This window comes from Trachemys scripta, chromosome 3, assembly GCF_013100865.1.
Source record: "Trachemys scripta elegans isolate TJP31775 chromosome 3, CAS_Tse_1.0, whole genome shotgun sequence".
NCBI lineage: Eukaryota > Metazoa > Chordata > Testudines > Emydidae > Trachemys > Trachemys scripta.
The window spans coordinates 157,326,490-157,343,366 of NC_048300.1; the positions used below are offsets into that span (position 1 = coordinate 157,326,490).

Genomic DNA, 16,877 nt, shown 5'->3' on the forward strand with positions numbered 1-16,877 from the left:
GGCTCTGGGGTGAGGCCTGGGGGGGTCCGGCGGGCGGGGGGAAGGCGGCTCTGGGGTGAGGCCTGGGGGGTCCGGCGAACGGGCAGGAGGCGGCTCTGGGGTGAGGCCTGGGGGGTCGGGTGGGCGGGAGGCGGCTCTGGGGTGAGGCCTGGGGGCGGGGTCCGGCGGGCGGGCGGGAGGTGGCTCTGGGGTAGGGTTACCATACGTCCAGATTTTCCCAGACATGTCCGGCTTTTTGGTCCTCAAATCCCCGTCCGGGAGGAATTTCCAAAAAGCCAGACATGTCCGGGAAAATAGGGAGGCATGGTAAGGGGACCGCCTCCTCTCCGGGCTCCAACTTTCCCGGCTCCCGCCGCTCTCCACCGCAGCAGGGGCCGGGGGGGGCGGGAGGGAGGAGGGGGAATGCGGGATGCTCAGGGGAGGGGGCGGAGTTGGGGTGGGGACTTTGGAGAAGGGGCGGAGTTGGGGCGGGGCCAGGGCCCCGTGGAGTGTCCTCTTTTTGCAGTATTGAAATATGGTAACCCTATTCAACAGTAGACACCACAAATAAGTTTTCAATCTAATGAGCAGAATGAATGCATAATCAGAGACATAGAATAAAGCAGCAATATCATCTTGTTCTGTGATCATATCAGCTCTCAAGCTAAGCAGGGTCAGGCCCTGGTCCTCCTTAAATCTCCAAAACTAAATTGAGCAGGGATGTTCCTAGTCAATATTTTAATGGAAATCCTAAGGTTCTTCACTCACCTGCCTAAAATATTGTGTATTATTATAATTATTGTTTCTCAGTTGTATAGAGCAAGGTGTTTTACAGATACATAATAACTAAAGTGACTATATATTTTGGTTTAATAGGACATCTTGATTTTTCATATGCTGTTCTGATGTCCAGGGAATTTCTTTCAGGACACCTGAAATGTCCTGTTTTTTGTTTTATCACTTTTTCATAATACCTACAAAATGTTTATTTAAGACATATTGCTATGCCAAGGAGAATGTGCTTGCTGGGAACAAACAGTCCAGTCGAATGAGTGTTGAGTTTGGTGAATAGTGCCTTGGGTGAAGGGAAAAGTTGAAAGAGTGTAGACTCCTATCAGAGCTGTTCTTTTTCTCGAAGAAAATGTTAGACACTTGGTCAGAGTTTCATGATAAACTCACTCAGAACACCAAGCTACTGGAAAAAATTCTCCACACTGAAAAATAAGCATATGTTACTGTTGAGTCAGAAACTGGCAGTAGCAATACCAGCACACATTTACAGGTGTAAATTTGTAGGACTGTTTTAATACCTAGAAAAATCCTTTCCCCCAATCATCCAAGTTTTATTTGGAAAATATGGTCGCTTTAGTAATAGGACAATTGCCCTGAAGAGTTTACACACTATAGAGATAAAATACATGCACTTGCTGAAGGACAGCTAATCAGAAGACATGCAGATATGCAAAGGGTGCCATACCCCCACCTGTTCATCTCCATAGCTGAAAGGGCTGGACCCTCCTTACATGGGTGCTCTCCCTCCACTGTAGGGTTACCAGTGCAGGATTACTGCTATGTTTCACCCCAGGAGTGGCTACATTTCATTGATATGGGTGGGGAGAGCAACATTTCTAATCTCTCAGGATGGAAGGAACTCTAAAAGGTATTATTATTATTTAGGGCCTTAAGGGTGGGGTTTTGAAGCAGAGAAAAATTGAAAAGTTTGTCAGGGCTCAGTCCGGGAAACAGAGAACCCCTGTGGGATTAGCAGGAAGACAGTAACTCAGCGATGAGTTAGAGCTTTTCTCCCCCAGAAAGCAACTATAATAAACATTAATAATAATTAATAATATAATAAAATAATAATAAATATACTTAGCACATATATTCCAAGCACTGTACAAACATTAACAAAAATATTATAATCCTTACAATACACCTGATGTTGTAAATGAGAAATAAGGACTATGAGGGAGAGAAATTAAGAGTGAAATCAGGATGATAAAAACTGATGATTTTAAAAAAAATGGATTTTTTTGTATTTAAATTGGTGATTTTGTCATTTAAATTGGATTTTTAAAATTTTAAATATTTAAAATTAAATGTTAAGTTGCAACCTATGTTAAGGTCTAAGCTTTTTAAGTTCTATTAAAATCATTTACATTCATGTTGGGATTTGCTCTGAAACCTCTTTCCACTTGGCTTCCCAAAAACTGAGTTCAACTCCACATTTTGTCACACACATATTTTTATTTGACATATAGCAAAGCTATGCTGTATTGCTCAGACTCAAGTGTAGGAGGTGGGAATAGGGCATACCACACATCCAAAGTTACACAGAAACCTCTTCCTTTATATACATTTACACATCACATTGCATTTACTTTGCATCACATGTTTTGGGATTGGCTTGGTTACTCTGTAGAAACCAATCCCTGTACAGCATGCTCTGTCCATGCGTTCATGCATGATCTGATCTCTACCTTATCTTACATTTAGGCTTGTTTATTAATACCAGGATGTTCCTGCTGATTTTAGCTAGCTATCCTGATTCCAGCATAATGCTTGTTATGGGAACTTAACCTTCCCAATGATGCCCACTAAGAAATGAAGCAAGTTACTTATGTCAAGCCAGGCCTGCAATTAAATGCAAAAATAATATTAAGCAGTACATGTTTGCTGTCAAGTTCTGAAGAAATACAACCCACTGAACAGGTGGAAATCACTGGCTAACAACCTGGAACCACAGTTTTTTGAAGTACTGAACCAGTTTTTGACAGCAGGTGTAGAGAAAATATTTTAACCATTTCAGTCTATCCATCTGGTTCAATTCAATTACTTGTTCATTAAGAACATAAGAATGGTCATACTAAGGTCAGGCCAATGGTCTGTCTAGCCCAGTATCCTGTCTTCCGACAATGGCTAGTGCCAGATGCTTCAGAGGGAATGAATAGAACAGGGCAGTTATCGAGTGATCAATCCATCTCCTGTCAGTTCCAGCTTCTGGCAGTCAGAAGTTTAGGGACACCGAGAGCATGTGGTTGCATCCCTGACCATCTTGGCTAGTCGCCATTGATGGACTTATCCTCTATGAACTTATCTAATTTTTTTTAACCCAGTTATTCTTTTGGCTCTGTAGGAATGTGTGGCCATCCCTTCCCGTCAGTCTTGGAGAAAGGCCATGCCCCCTTGGTCTCAGGTCTCTACCAAGGCAAGGGTTATTGGGGCAATTAACAGTCTCTAAGGCCCCGGTTGTCTAGGCAGGGTCAGGTGACAAGCAGTCCAGGGCCATGGTCTCAGGTGGGGCAGGGCAGAAAGTCTAATGAGCTCAGGCCCTCAGGCAGGGTGGAGTGAAAAACAGACTAGGGGATCTGGCCCTCAGGAAGGGGGGAACACCACACAGTCTAGGAGCACAGGCCCTCAGGCAGAGCGGAGTACAAAACACACGTCCTGACGTTCTGGCTCTTGCGGACAGCAGACAAACACAGGCCTCTTGGCCTAGAATGGGCAGGCTGCCACCCCAGGGGTGGGATTGGCAGCAGAGGAGTAGGGGAATCTGGTCCCATCCTACGCCACCGGGACCCAGCCCAGGGCCCTAACAGTGGCTGAGTGTTCAGCCACTGGATTCAGCCGAAACATGCTGACTGGATTCAGGCAATGACACAACCAGACGATATTCTAGTGTCCCAGGGCTACTTCCAACATTCTCCTTAAGGTGTAGCTCAGGGTCGTCCTCCATTTCCTTGGGGTATACTGCTAATGGCAGTCCTAGCAGCTCCTTGGTGTCCCTGGCAGCAGACAGCTCTGGCAGCTTTTCTAGGTCCTCGGTGCTGTAGCGGTCGCTGTCTGGCTCGAGACACAGCAGTGGACGAGAGCTGTCCATCACCTCCAGCAGATCCAGCCCAACTGAGCTTCAGGCCCTACCTTTTATATTTCCTGTCCCTACCCCTCTGCTTCCGGCGGGGTAAGCAGGGGTTCCTCCCCGTCAGTCTCAGAGGATGGCCATGTCCTCTCATTACAGGCCCTCAAAACATCCCCTGGCAATGATTTCCACAGGTTGACTGTGCATTGTTTGAAGAAGTACTTTCTTATGTTAGTTTTAGGGCTGTGAAATTATTAAAAAATTAATTGCGATTAATCATGAGATAAAAAAATAGTTGCAATTAATTGCAGTTTTAATCGTACTGTTAAACAGTGCGATTAAGTGGATGTATTCTACATTTTCAAATACACTGATTTCAATTACAACACAGAATACAAAGTGTACAGTGCTCACTTTATACTACTATTTTGATTACAAATATTTGCACTGTAAAAAAGATAAACAAAAGTAGTACTTTTCAATTCACCTCATACAAGTACTGTAGTGCAATCTCTTTATTGAGAAAATGTGTAATTATTTTTTTTACATAACTACACTCAAAAATAAAACAATGTAAAACTTTAGAGCCTACAAGTCCACTCAGTCCTACTTCTTGTTCAGCCAATCACTAAGACAAACAAGTTTGTTTACATTTAGGGGAGATAATGCTGCCCACTTCTTATTTACAATGTCACCTGAAAGTGAGAACAGGCGTTCACATGGCACTGCTGTAGCCGGCGTCGCAAGATATTTACGTGCCACATATGCTAAACATTTGTATGCCCCTTCATGCTTTGACCACCATTCCAGAGGACATGTTTCCATGCTGATGACAGGTTCTGCTCGATAACGATCCAAAGCAGTGCAGATTGACGCACACTCATTTTCATCATCTGCCACCAATGGAAGGTTCATTTTCTTTTTTGGTGGTTCAGGTTCTGTAGTTTCCGCATTGGAGTGTTGCTCTTTTAAGACTTCTGACATCATGTTCCACACCTCATCCCTTTCAGATTTTGGAAGACACTTCAGATGCTTAAACCTTGGGTCGAGTGCTGTAGCTATCTTTAGAAATCTCATATTGGTACCTTCTTTGTGTTTTATCAGATCTGCAGTGAAAGTGTTCTTAAACTGAATAACATATTCTGGGTCGTCATCTGAGACTTCCATAACACTAAATATATGGCAGAATGCGGGTAAAACCACAGAGCAGGAGACATACAATTCTCCGCCAAGGAGTTCAGTCACAAACCTGCAGGGCTCAAGTAGTGTTTCTAGTTTTTGCAGTTTTTCAAAATCCTTACCTGTTGGCACTGATAGTTTCTGCTTTTGAAGAGCTAATGTGGCTGTGATAGCAGCTTTATTGCAAAGCAGGTGCTGAACCATACCCAATGTGGAGTTCCATCTCGTTGAAATATCTTGAACAAGAGGTTCTTCTTTCTGTCCCTTTGCAGCTTGTTGTATTCCTAGCTCTGTATTGTTAATTGGACTGTGTTTGAAATGGCCCACAAGTTTTCTACATTTTTCCAGTATGTTTTCAAAACCACCATCACTGAGCGCTACTGTAATGGATCGCTGCAGACTGTGAGCGATGCATGTCATGTGTTCAAAAGGCAAACGACTGTCTGCTGCTATCATATTATGTGCAGTGTCAGTACTAATTGTTGTTACTTTTTCTTGAATATTCCATTCTTTTGCAACATCCAAGAAACACTCTGCACATGATTCAGCATGTCTCTCTTCAGTATGCATTACAGTTAAAGCAAATGACTGCAGTGTCCATGAAGCATCAATCAGGTGTGCCGTGACTCCAAGATAGCTGTGATTGCTCAAGGATGTCCAGTGATCACCAGTCAAAGCAACAGCTAGTGCATTTTTCAAAAGCTCCAACTTTGTAGTCTTCTCGTTGTTATATAGATCATGTATTCGTGATGCAATAGTTCCTTCGGAGGGCAATGTGTATAACTGATTGGAAGATGCAATTTGAATAACATCTCTTAGCCCTCTGTCATTTACAATGTTGAGTGGTCTGCAGTCCATAGCTATCCACTTTGCAATAGCATTGGTTAAGGTGTTGTACTTTGTTTGATCCATGGGCTTGTAACGATCCTGATACTCTGCAAGTGTACTCTGTTGCGGTTGGATGGATTCATTTGCTGTTGGTGGGTTATCTGTAGTACAAGAACTGGAGGCAAAAGCATGTTTAGCACGTAAGTGATACTGCAGACTTGAAGTACTTCGATGGTATTGGAACTCAGCCTGGCAATAGATACAGATAACCGTCCTTTTATCCAGAGAACCATCCGAAAATTTTTTAAAAATAAACCTCCCATTCAAAAGACCTGATCTTTTGCTGCTTTGCTCCATTAACTTTTTCTGATATTTAATCACTCCGGAGCACGAGAACACAGTAAAACTGTGCCAATGTCTGGAATAATTCAATAAATGCTATATAATCAATATATATTTGTGTCCTGTTCAAAGGAGCCTTTGCTGTCAATATGGAAAGATTTTACCTCAGGATTTTAGCATTCAGTAGGGAAGTGAATTGTGCAGGAGGCTGTTTTTTCCCTGCTGCTGCTGGATTAGCCTTTATTATGTATATATACTATTTTGTATGTGGCTTCTTGAAGGGGTAAGATTTTTATCTGAGAAAGTCAGTATTCTGGAGCTGGGAGGGGTGTGAGTTGTGCAGGAGAAGGGTGGATTCTTGATGCTTCTCCTGTTGGGTTGGGTTTCTTCTGAGCTCGTCAGGTCGCCTCCTGTCCAAAGAGGAAGAGTTTCATCTTAGATATTTGCATTCATTGTTCAGGGGGGACAGAGAGGGTGGATTGGGGGAGGGAAAGAGGACGGGGAGGAAGCAAGTAATCACTTGTGCAGGAGGAAGAGGAGGGAGGTGTCTTGCTGCTGCATCTGGAAGAGTGGTTTCTGGTACTGGGATCATCAGGCTTGCCTGCTTTTACTGAACTAGGTAGACTCCCTTCAGCTGAGTGAGACCTTGTCTGGAAGGGAGGGTGGATTTTACCTCAGGGACTTGGCATGCACCAGGGAAGGAGAGGCCGGTGCAGGGAGGCTGAGCTCGCCAGGTCCCTGTTGTCTATGTGGTACCCCTCACTTCCCCCTTTCAGGAGTCCTGAGCAGCCGCCTCCAGCAGCAGGACCGGCCTTGGGGAATATGGCACCCTGGGTGTACTTGTATGGTCATCTTCCCATTATCCCGGCCCCCATGGGCTCCCCAACCCCCCATCACCTCCAGGCCCTGCCTCCCTCCAGTGCTTAATTTGTATTGAAAGAGGTGCCAGGGCTCAGTCCCAGCACAAATTAAGCATTGGCTGGGCAGCCGGTGCTGGCCGGGCACCCAGCTCTGAAGACAATGCTGCTGCTAGCAGTAGCCCAGAAGTAAGGATGGCATGGTATATGGTGTATTGCCACCATTACTTCTGCACTTCTGCTGTGGCTCGTGGTGCCTGGCACTCAGCCTGCAGCTCAGGGTGAGCTCTGTATTGTCACCCGGGGGCTGCATCGTGCCAGAGCCCATGGCAATCTCGCAGCCCTCTGATCACTCCTGTCTCACCAGGGGCACCATTTCAAATTCAGGTTCAGCGTGAGAGAGTGTGTGTGTGTTTTGGGGGAGAAATGTGTGTGTGTGTGTGTGTGTGTGTTGCGGGGAGGGGAGTGTGTGTTAATGGAACCCTGTCTCTTTAAGCAGAGCACTCAGGAGCCTGAACGCTTTTTCAGCCAGCAGCAGCTGGTGTCAGCAGCACTCACTCCTGAGCCAGCAACAGCAGCAGGGGTCCAGCTTAGCTGCAACTGGGTACGTGGGTCAGGGGAGGGAGATACTCCGACATCAGCCCCCTCCACTTTCTGCCCCCAGTCTATGCAGCAAACAGGAGGCAGGCTCTTGGTCTGGAGCAACTTGGCCAGGGGTGGCTCCATGAGGAGCGGGGAGGAGGCAGGAGCAGCAGTGGAGTCAGGCGTTGGGAGAAGGGGCACCTCTGCCCCAGAGGCAGCAGCGGCACTCCCCTGGGTAGTGGCCCCCCACACCTAAGCCCAGCCCTGTCCAGCAGGGAGGTGATGGTGCAGGTGGCAGAGGGCCGGTCTCCTCTCTTTCCCCTGAAAAGTGTTTAACCGACTCTCTCAAATCACCTACTGACTAGAGGATAGGGTCATAATCGATTAGTGCGACAGGAAGAGGGGGAGCTCGCTGGAGATGCCCGGGGATGGGGTCCTGTGGTAGTAGTTCTAAAGCGCCCTTTCCCTGCTTTGCGACCTTGTGGCTGCTGGCTGTTGCCCTTACCCCTTCCCTCATATCAATGGATCATCGTGGGGGGAAGGGAGTGCATCTGGTCTGTATATTATGGAGTCTCTTGTGCCCGGCTGCCTCCTGCTGGCTGCCACAACCAGTGCCTCCCTCCCCACTGAGCCGCCGCCAAGTCCCATCACTAGAGGTGTACCAGTAACACTTGTTAAAAAAAATAATGCATTAATTTGTTTTGAGTTAATCGCATGAGTTAAGTGCGATTAATTGACAGCCTTAGTTAGTTTTAAACCTGCTGCCTACTAATTTCATTGGTTGACCCCTGGTTCTCATGTTATGCAAAGGGATAAATAAAACTTCTCTTTTCCACACCATTCATAACTTTATAGATCTCTATCATATTCCCCCTTAATTGTCTCTTTTCTGAGATGAACGGTCCAAGTCTTTTTAATCTCTCCTCATATGGAAGCTGTTCCATACCCCTAATCATTTTTGTTGCCTTTCTCTGTACCTTTTCCGATCTTAATAAATCTTTTTTGAGCTGGGGCGACCAGAACTGAATGCAGTGTTAAAGGTGTGAGCATACTATGGATTTATATAGTGGCATTATGGTATTTTTTGGTCTTATTATCTATCCCTCTTCTAATAGTTCCTAACATTCTGTTAGCTTTTTGATTGCTGCTGCACATTGAGCAGATATTTTCAGAGAACTATCAACGATGACTCCAAGATCTCCTTCTTAAATTCTATCAGCTAATTTGGGGTTATTTTTTCCAGTGTGCATTACTTTGTATTTATCAACATTAAATTTCATCTGCCATTTTCATAGAATCATAGAAACAAAGGCCTGGAAGGGACCTCAAGAGGCCTTCCAGTACAGTCCCCTGCACTCAAGGCAGGACTAAGTATTCTAGACCATCCCTGACAGCAGTGGTGAATTATCGCATGGGCCAATGGGGCCCGTGCCCAGGGTTCCCTGTCAATTTAGGGCGCCTAGAAAAGTCTCCCCCTCCTGCAGCCCCGGGGCTGCGGCAGGGGCGCTGAGCTTCTCTAGTCTCGGGGCTGCAGCGGAGGGGGCTGGAAAGGAGTGAGTGGGGGAAGGAGCAGAAGGGGGTGGTGCCATAAGTGCAAGGGGGCCATGGTTCTGTTGCCAAACCCTCCCCCCCCACTTGCTCCAGCCCAGGGTCCCAGGAGACCTTAATCCGTCTCTGCCTGACAGGTTTTTGTCTAACGTGCTCTTAAAAACCTCCAATGATGGAGATTCCACAACCTCCCTAGGCAATTTATTCCAGTGCTTAACCACCTGACAGTTAGGAAGTTTTTCCTAATGTCCAATCTAACGCCCCCGTGCCACAATTAAACCCCATTGCTTGTTGTCCTATCCTCGGAGGTTAACCCCAACAATTTTTCTCCTTCCTCCTTCTAACACCCTTTTATGTACTTGAAAACAGTTACCATGTCCCCTCTGTCTTCTCTTCTGCAGACTAAACAAACCCATTTTTTTTCAATCTTTCCTCATAGGTCATGTTTTCTAGACTTTAATAATTTTTTTGTTGCTCTCCTCTGAACTTTCTCCAGTGTGTCCACATCTTTCCTGAAATTTGGCACCCAGAACTGGACAAAATACTCCAGTTGAATCCTTATCCGTGTGGACTACAGCAGAAGAATTACTTCTTGTGTCTTGCTTACAACACTCCTGCTAATACATCCCAAAATGATATTTGTTGTTTTTGCAACAGTATTACACTGTTGACTCATATTTAGCTTATAATCTATTGTGACCCCCTGATCCCTTTCCACAGAACTCAATCCTAAGCAGTCATTTCCCCTTTTGTGTGCAATTGATTGTTCCTTCCTAAGTGGAGTATTTTGCATTTGTCCTTACTGAATTTCATCCTATTTACTTCAGATCATTTTTCCAGTTTGTCCAGATCATTTTGAATTTTAATCCTATCCTCCAAAGCACTTGAAACCCTTCCCTGCTTGGTACTGTCTGCAAAATTTTATAAGTGTGCTCTGTATGCCATTATCTAAATCATTGATGAAGATATTGAACAGAACTGGATTCAGGACCAATCCCTACTTCATATGCCCTTCCAGCTTGACTGTGAACCACTGATAAGTACTCTCTGGGACCAGTTTTGTTGCCCATTCACCTTATTTTGTGAGATCCCTTTTTAATTCTTCACAGGCAGTTTTGTAGTTAACTATCCTGAGTAATTTTTAGGGCTGTCAAATGATTAATCACAGTTTTAATTGCACTGTTAAACAATAATAGAATACCATTTATTTAAGTATTTTTGGATGTTTCCTACATCCAATTAAAATATATTGATTTCAATTACAACACAGAATTCTAAGTGTACAGTGCTGACTTTATATTATTTTTTAATACAAACATTTGCACTGTAAAAAAGGTAAAATAGTATGAAGTGAATTGAAAAATACAAGTACTATAGTCCAATCTCTTTATCATGACGTTCTGTCTCTTGCAGACAGCAGACAAACGTATGCCTCTTGGCCTAGAATGGGGAGGCTGCCACCCCAGGGGTGGGATTGGCAGCAGAGGAGTAGGTGAACCTGGGCCCACCCTACTCCACCAGGACCCAGCCCAAGGCCCTAACAGTGGCAGTGTTCTGCCACTGGGTCAGCAGGGATTTAGCCGAAACACGCTGACCTGGATTTAGGCAATGACAACCAGACGATAGTCTACTGTCCCAGGGCTACTTCCTACATTCCCCTTAAGGTGTACCTGTGGCTCGGGGTTGTCCTCTGTCTACAGTGTACAATACTCACTTTTTATTATTATTTTTGATTACAAATAACTGTAAAAAGATAAAAGAAATAGTATTTCATCTCATACAAATACTGTAGTGCAATCTCTTTATCGTGAAAGTGCAACTTACAAACGTAGAATTAATTTTTTTACATAACTGCACTCAAAAATAAAACAATGTAAAACTTTAGAGCCTACAAGTCCACTCAGTCCTACTTCATGTTCAGCCAGTCGTTAAGTGAGAACAGGCGTTCACATGGCACTGCTGTAGTCGGTGTTGCAAGGCATTTACGTATGCCCCTTCATGCTTCGACTACCATTCCAGAGGACATGCTTCCACGCTGATGATGGGTTATGCTCGATAACCATCCAAAGCACTGTGGACTGGCACATGTTCATTTTCATCATCTAGTCAGATGCCACCAACAGAAGCTTGGTTGTTTTTTTTAGCGGTTCGGGTTCTGTAGTTTCTGAACCAGAGTGTTACTCCTTTAAGACTTCTGACAGCATATTTCACACCTCATCCCTTTCAGATTTTGGAGTGTTGCACTTTCATGATAAAGAGATTGCACTACAGGACTTATATGAGGTGAATTGAAAAATACTCTTTCTTTTGATTATCGTTTTTACAGTGCAAATATTAGTAATAAAAATAATAATATAAAGTGAGCACTGTACACTTTGTATTCTGTGTTGTAATTGAAATCAGTATATTTGAACACATAAAAACATCCAAAAATATTTAAGTAAATGGTATTCTGTTATTGTTTAACAGTGTGATTAAAACTGTGATTAATTTTTTAAATCAAGTTAATTTGTTTTGGGTTAGTTGCTTGAGTTAACTGCAATTAATTAACAGCCCTAGTAATTTTGTATCATCTGCACCCCTTTTCCAGATAATTTATGAATATGCTGAACAGCACTGACTCCAATACAGATCCTTGAGGGACCCCACTATTTACCTCTCTCCATTATGAGAATTAACCATTTATTCCCTACCCCTTGTTTCCTATCTTTTAACCAGTTACTGATCCATGAGAGGACCTTCCTTCTTATCTCATGACTCGTTACTTTGCTTAAAAGCCTTTGGTGTGGGACCTTGTCAGAGACTTTCTGAAAGTCTAGGTACACTATATCAACTGGATGACACTTGTCCACATGCTTGTTAACCCTCTGAAGAATTGTAATAGATTGGGGAGGCGTGATTTCCTTTGACAAGAGCCATGTTGACTCTTCCCCAACATATCATGTTAATCTTTGTGTCTGATAATTCTGTTCTTTACTATAGTTTCAACCAATTTGCCTGGTACTGAAATTAGACTTACCAGCCTGTAATTGCCAGGATTCCATCTGGAGCCTTTTTAAAAAAAATTGTGTTACATTAGCTATCCTCCAGTCTTCGTATTTAAGTGATAGGTTACACATCACAGTTAGTAGTTCTGCAATTTCATATTTGAGTTCCTTCAGAACTCTTGGGTGAATATCATCTGGTCCTGGTGACATATTACTGTTTAATTTATCAATTTGTTCCAAAACTTCCTCTATTGGCACTTCAGTCTGGGACAGTTCCTCAGATTTGTCACCTAAAAAGAATGGCTCAGTTGTAGGAATCTCCCTCACATCCTCTGCAGTGAAGACTGATGTAAAGAATTAATTTAGCTTCTCTGCAATGGCCTTGTCTTCCTTGAATGCTCCTTCAGGGTACAGTGGGTCCACTGACTGTTTGGGAGGCTTACTGCTCCTAGTGTATTTTAAATAAACTGTTGCTGTTAGTTTTTGTTGTCTTTTGCTAATTGTTTTTCAAATACTTTTTTGTCCTGGATAATTATGCTTTTACACTGGACTTGCCAGAGTTTATGCTCCTTCTTCTATTGTCCTCTGATTTGACTTCCAATTTTTAAAGGATGCCTTTTTGCCTCTCACTGCCTCTTTTACTCTTTTATTTAGCTATGGTGGCATTTAAAAAAAAATTTCTTACTTTTTTTTTAATTTGAGGTATACATTTAGTTTGTGCCCCTCTTATGGTATTTTCAAATAGTTTCTGTGCAGTTTGCAGGCTTTTCACTCTTCTACTGTTCCTTTTAATTTCTGTTTAACTAGCTTCCCCATTTTTGTGTAGTTCCCCTTTCATAGTTAAGAAACCAATTGGAAGTTGAGAAAGCGGGAAAGCTTGTTTTCCTCTTCCAATCTATGAGAGGATGAGATATACTAGTTCTAAAATCTTGAAGCACGTGGTGACCAGAAACAATCTTTCAAATTTACTAACTACAGATAATATTTCCTTTGGTTAATAACTCAGTTTTAAATGCAAATCATACTTTGAGAAAAAAAGTTTATATATCCAGCACATTTAAGATAGTTTATTTAATTTAAAATTTTAAATTGCTGTTTTTGTGCACTTTAATTGAATTTTCTAGCATATTCTAGCCAAATAAAACTTGACAAAAATTACAGAGAATATATTGTCATCTGGGACACAAAAAATTAATCATTCACCATTTTGTAACATCATCAAAATGTAAAAATGTAAAAATTAAGCATCTGAATAAATGTAAATTAAGCTATGATTCCTTAAATACATGTTTATCCTCCTGGTTATCAAAGAGAAGTACCAAATTTAGTGTAAATGTTATATTTAGTTGCAAATGGACATGTTTTAGTGGTTAAATAGGATATCTCCATTAATTTATCTCTTAGAACTGGAAGAGACCTTGAAAGGTCATTGAGTCCAGCCCCCTGCCTTCACTAGCAGGACCAAGTACTGATTTTGCCCCAGATCCCTAAGTGGTGCACTTAAGGACTGAACTCACAACCCTGGGTTTAGCAGACCAATGCTCAAACCACTGAGCTATCCCTCCTTCCCACCCAAACAATGTTAGCAAACAATGAGAATCAACTTTTCTTTTGCAATATAACTAAAAAGTAAAAATGTACAATATGATTAAAATCAAAAACCAAAATCAAGATTTTCTGCTTTCGGATTTAAATCATTATTAAAATTGGTGATTTAAGTCGATCCAGTCTGGGGTCAATCCTCAGGAAGCTGAAACTGGTGCAGGCCCAATGTGTGTAGGGGGAGATGGACTCCATGAACGATGGACATGGCTAGTTGGGAACCATGGAGCTGAGGCCCTTGAGGACTTCTTTTCATGTTAGTTGCAGTAAAGTCTTTGAAGCTAAGGTCAGACCAGGAGAAACTGAACTCATGTCTACACAAAATTATTGTTTAAACCTCTGTCTGCCAGGAGTTATTGACTAAACCTCCCTACCCCTGCAAGGGGTGCACTTAAACTGTAGGGGTAGGGTACCTGCACCTCTATTCTGTGGCCTTGTGGGAAGAATTCCATTTTCCATGAGTACTACAGGATTTCCCCTGCACCAACACCAGTTAGAGAATCATAGCTCTGATTAGATCTCTGAAGCTTTCTGACTCCCAGCACTGTGCTTAATCCCCTACACTATGCTGTCATTACATCATGTTTTGGTGAACAATGCAAGAATTTAGTGAGAGAATTGTTCAAAATTATTGTTTTGGATTCAATATTTTTTCTGTACTTTAACACATGGACGTGTACAATGATAGAAAAGGGGACTAGAGTACACTTGAATATGATCACCCACTAATGTTTGTTCACCCTTTATTTAGAGGATTATTTAACTGTGTATGATTGCAATTTAGGCTGCAGCATAAAATTTTCATTGCATTATTCAATCAATTATGATTCTGGGTTGTGCAGTTTTCATTTTTTAAAAAACCTAAAATGCCAATCTAAATAATAATATATCTTGTCAACCAATGCATGATTACCGTGAAAACCATAGAAAAACATTTCAGAAGTGAAAGAAAAATTATCACCAATAATAATTGAGCCACAATGAATTATGTTTTAATTCAATAGGGGCACATCTCAAGCCCTTCTAGAGCAGGCTGGCAGCCAAAAAACCAAGTTGAAAATATTAGCAGGCATTTAGATCTTCACAGTTTCCTGATCCAAGAAACAGTGGAGTCTAGAAGGGCTGAAGATGGACTCTACAAAACAAAAAATACTAATATATAACAAACCAGATTGAGAATAACATGCCACGAAAAATTCATGCCACTAAAATCATACCCTGGGTTGGAGCCAGATTACACAGCACAAGGACTATTGTAAATCTCCATCTTGAATCAGCAAATATAAGCATTGTTTTCCAATCAGGTGCACTGGCAAAGTCCCAAACATCCTTAAGTGGGAAATGCAGAGAAACAAATAGGAAGGCACACGATCCTGCATCAACTCCCCAGCACTTGTGTGCGAGGGTCGATCCTGAAGATTTGTTCACCAAATCACTAAGTATAGACTAAAGTGCCACCATTTAAGCATCTCATTTTCCCACTTCCTCTAACAGGCTAGGGAATCCAGAAATGGCACCGCCGGTTCATGGCCCTGCACTGCATCATTTTTATTCCCGGCAGTGATCCGGTTCTGGGCAGCTGCTGACTGCTCTGTTTATTAGAAAAGATAAACAGGCATAAAGGATATAAACCGAGATCAAAATTTGTTTACTAAAGCTGTCTCGGCAAAGAGAGGCTGAAAACCGCCATTTGTGCACCCAGTGACTTGAAAAGAAGCTGTGCGGAGAAACACACTTCCTCTCTCCTTCCCTCCTAGTCAATGCACTTTCTCTGGGAATTGGCTACTCTGATCAGAAAACTAGGGCTAGAAAAGGGAGTCCCGCAAGAACGCGCGTACAGGAGACTTACCAGGGTGTGGTTTCGGAAACCTACTTGCAGTAACAAAGGCTCAGCATCCTGCGTTTGTTGGTGGGGGTTTTTTAGACAGAGTTACATTAATGATTTAATCAGCAGCCTGGAGATGGTAAATCTTTTCCTTGGCCTGGCGGGGGAGCCAAATGCTATCAGTTTGTAACCGGGAAGGTTTTTGTTGCTGCTGGGTTTATTGTTGGGCTAGTCCGAGATCATTTGTGAGCTGGTTGCCTGACCGCAGGCCACACTTCTTCCGCATAAATCCTCCTAAATGCATTGTCACTAACTCAGGATATTTTGGGGTACCATCTGTGGAGTTACACACACATACCCATATAAATATACAACGATGGTGAGCGACCTATTTTTTTCAGTGTTTTTATTTCTCTGTGGGGTGTTTGTAAAACAGTCTAGGCGGACTGTGGCGATCACACTATGTATTGTATATTCATGCAGTCTCTGTGTATCTCTCTGTAGAGCTCTGGAAACGCCTCCTACCGATGCTCCATGTCTTCCTCTGCGGATTTCTCCGATGAAGATGATTTCAGCCAGAAATCTGGCTCCGTGTCTCCGGCACCGGGGGACACACTGCCTTGGAACCTGCCGAAACATGAGAGATCCAAGCGGAAAATTCAAGGCGGCTCCGTGCTGGACCCAGCCGAGAGAGCAGTGCTTAGGATAGCCGGTAAGACCAGGCTCTAGGCAGCCAGACAGTGAGACCCACCAACCCGCATGTGCCCACACCATGGGCTTGCATGAGAGAGATCATGGCAAAGATTTATGTGTGTGTGGGGGGAGGGGGTGGGTGGTGGAGAGGAGGCTTGTTCATTGGCTTTGTAATATAGTCTTTAAAAATCCTGCAGGTCCGTGGAGTGGTGACTAAGCTATTTGGCCATGTTTTCCGGTTGGGTGAATTAATGCTTGTGGGAAAGAAAAAAAAAAGATGAAATATGTGCAGGTGCGCCCATTAAACTTTCATGTGAAAACGCATTAGCAGTGAGAAGCTCATTTGCAATAACTCTGATTTCACATTGTGTATGCATCTTGGTCGGTCTACACACAGGCACACTTAATTGTCTTTTGTGTCTTAATGGCAGAGAGGCCACATTAAATTCAGGGAGAGGCTGGGATCACCCAGCTGGGCTCTGGATATCCTTTTAGGCGGTGTATGTGGGAACAGTGTCTGTGTAGAACAGCTCTTTGTCCATGTAGGCACATTGGAGGCCGTGCCGCTTAGGAGCCCCTCGATTGCCTATTGTAGG

At 43.1% G+C, this 16,877-nt stretch overlaps 1 protein-coding gene across 23 annotated transcripts in view; it reads left to right on the top strand.

Moving 5' to 3' along the window:
• Positions 1–16,877, top strand: part of DST (dystonin) — a 539,328-nt gene that overhangs the window by 43,516 nt on the left and 478,935 nt on the right. For 22 of the 23 annotated variants that reach the window (XM_034766279.1, XM_034766278.1, XM_034766280.1 and 19 more), the window contains exon 4: positions 16,093–16,300. In XM_034766279.1, coding sequence (XP_034622170.1) covers positions 16,093–16,300 — 208 coding nt within the window. Of the gene's footprint in view, positions 1–15,832; positions 15,968–16,092; positions 16,301–16,877 lie in introns of those variants that run through there. The other variant, XM_034766273.1, reaches the window with a different exon arrangement.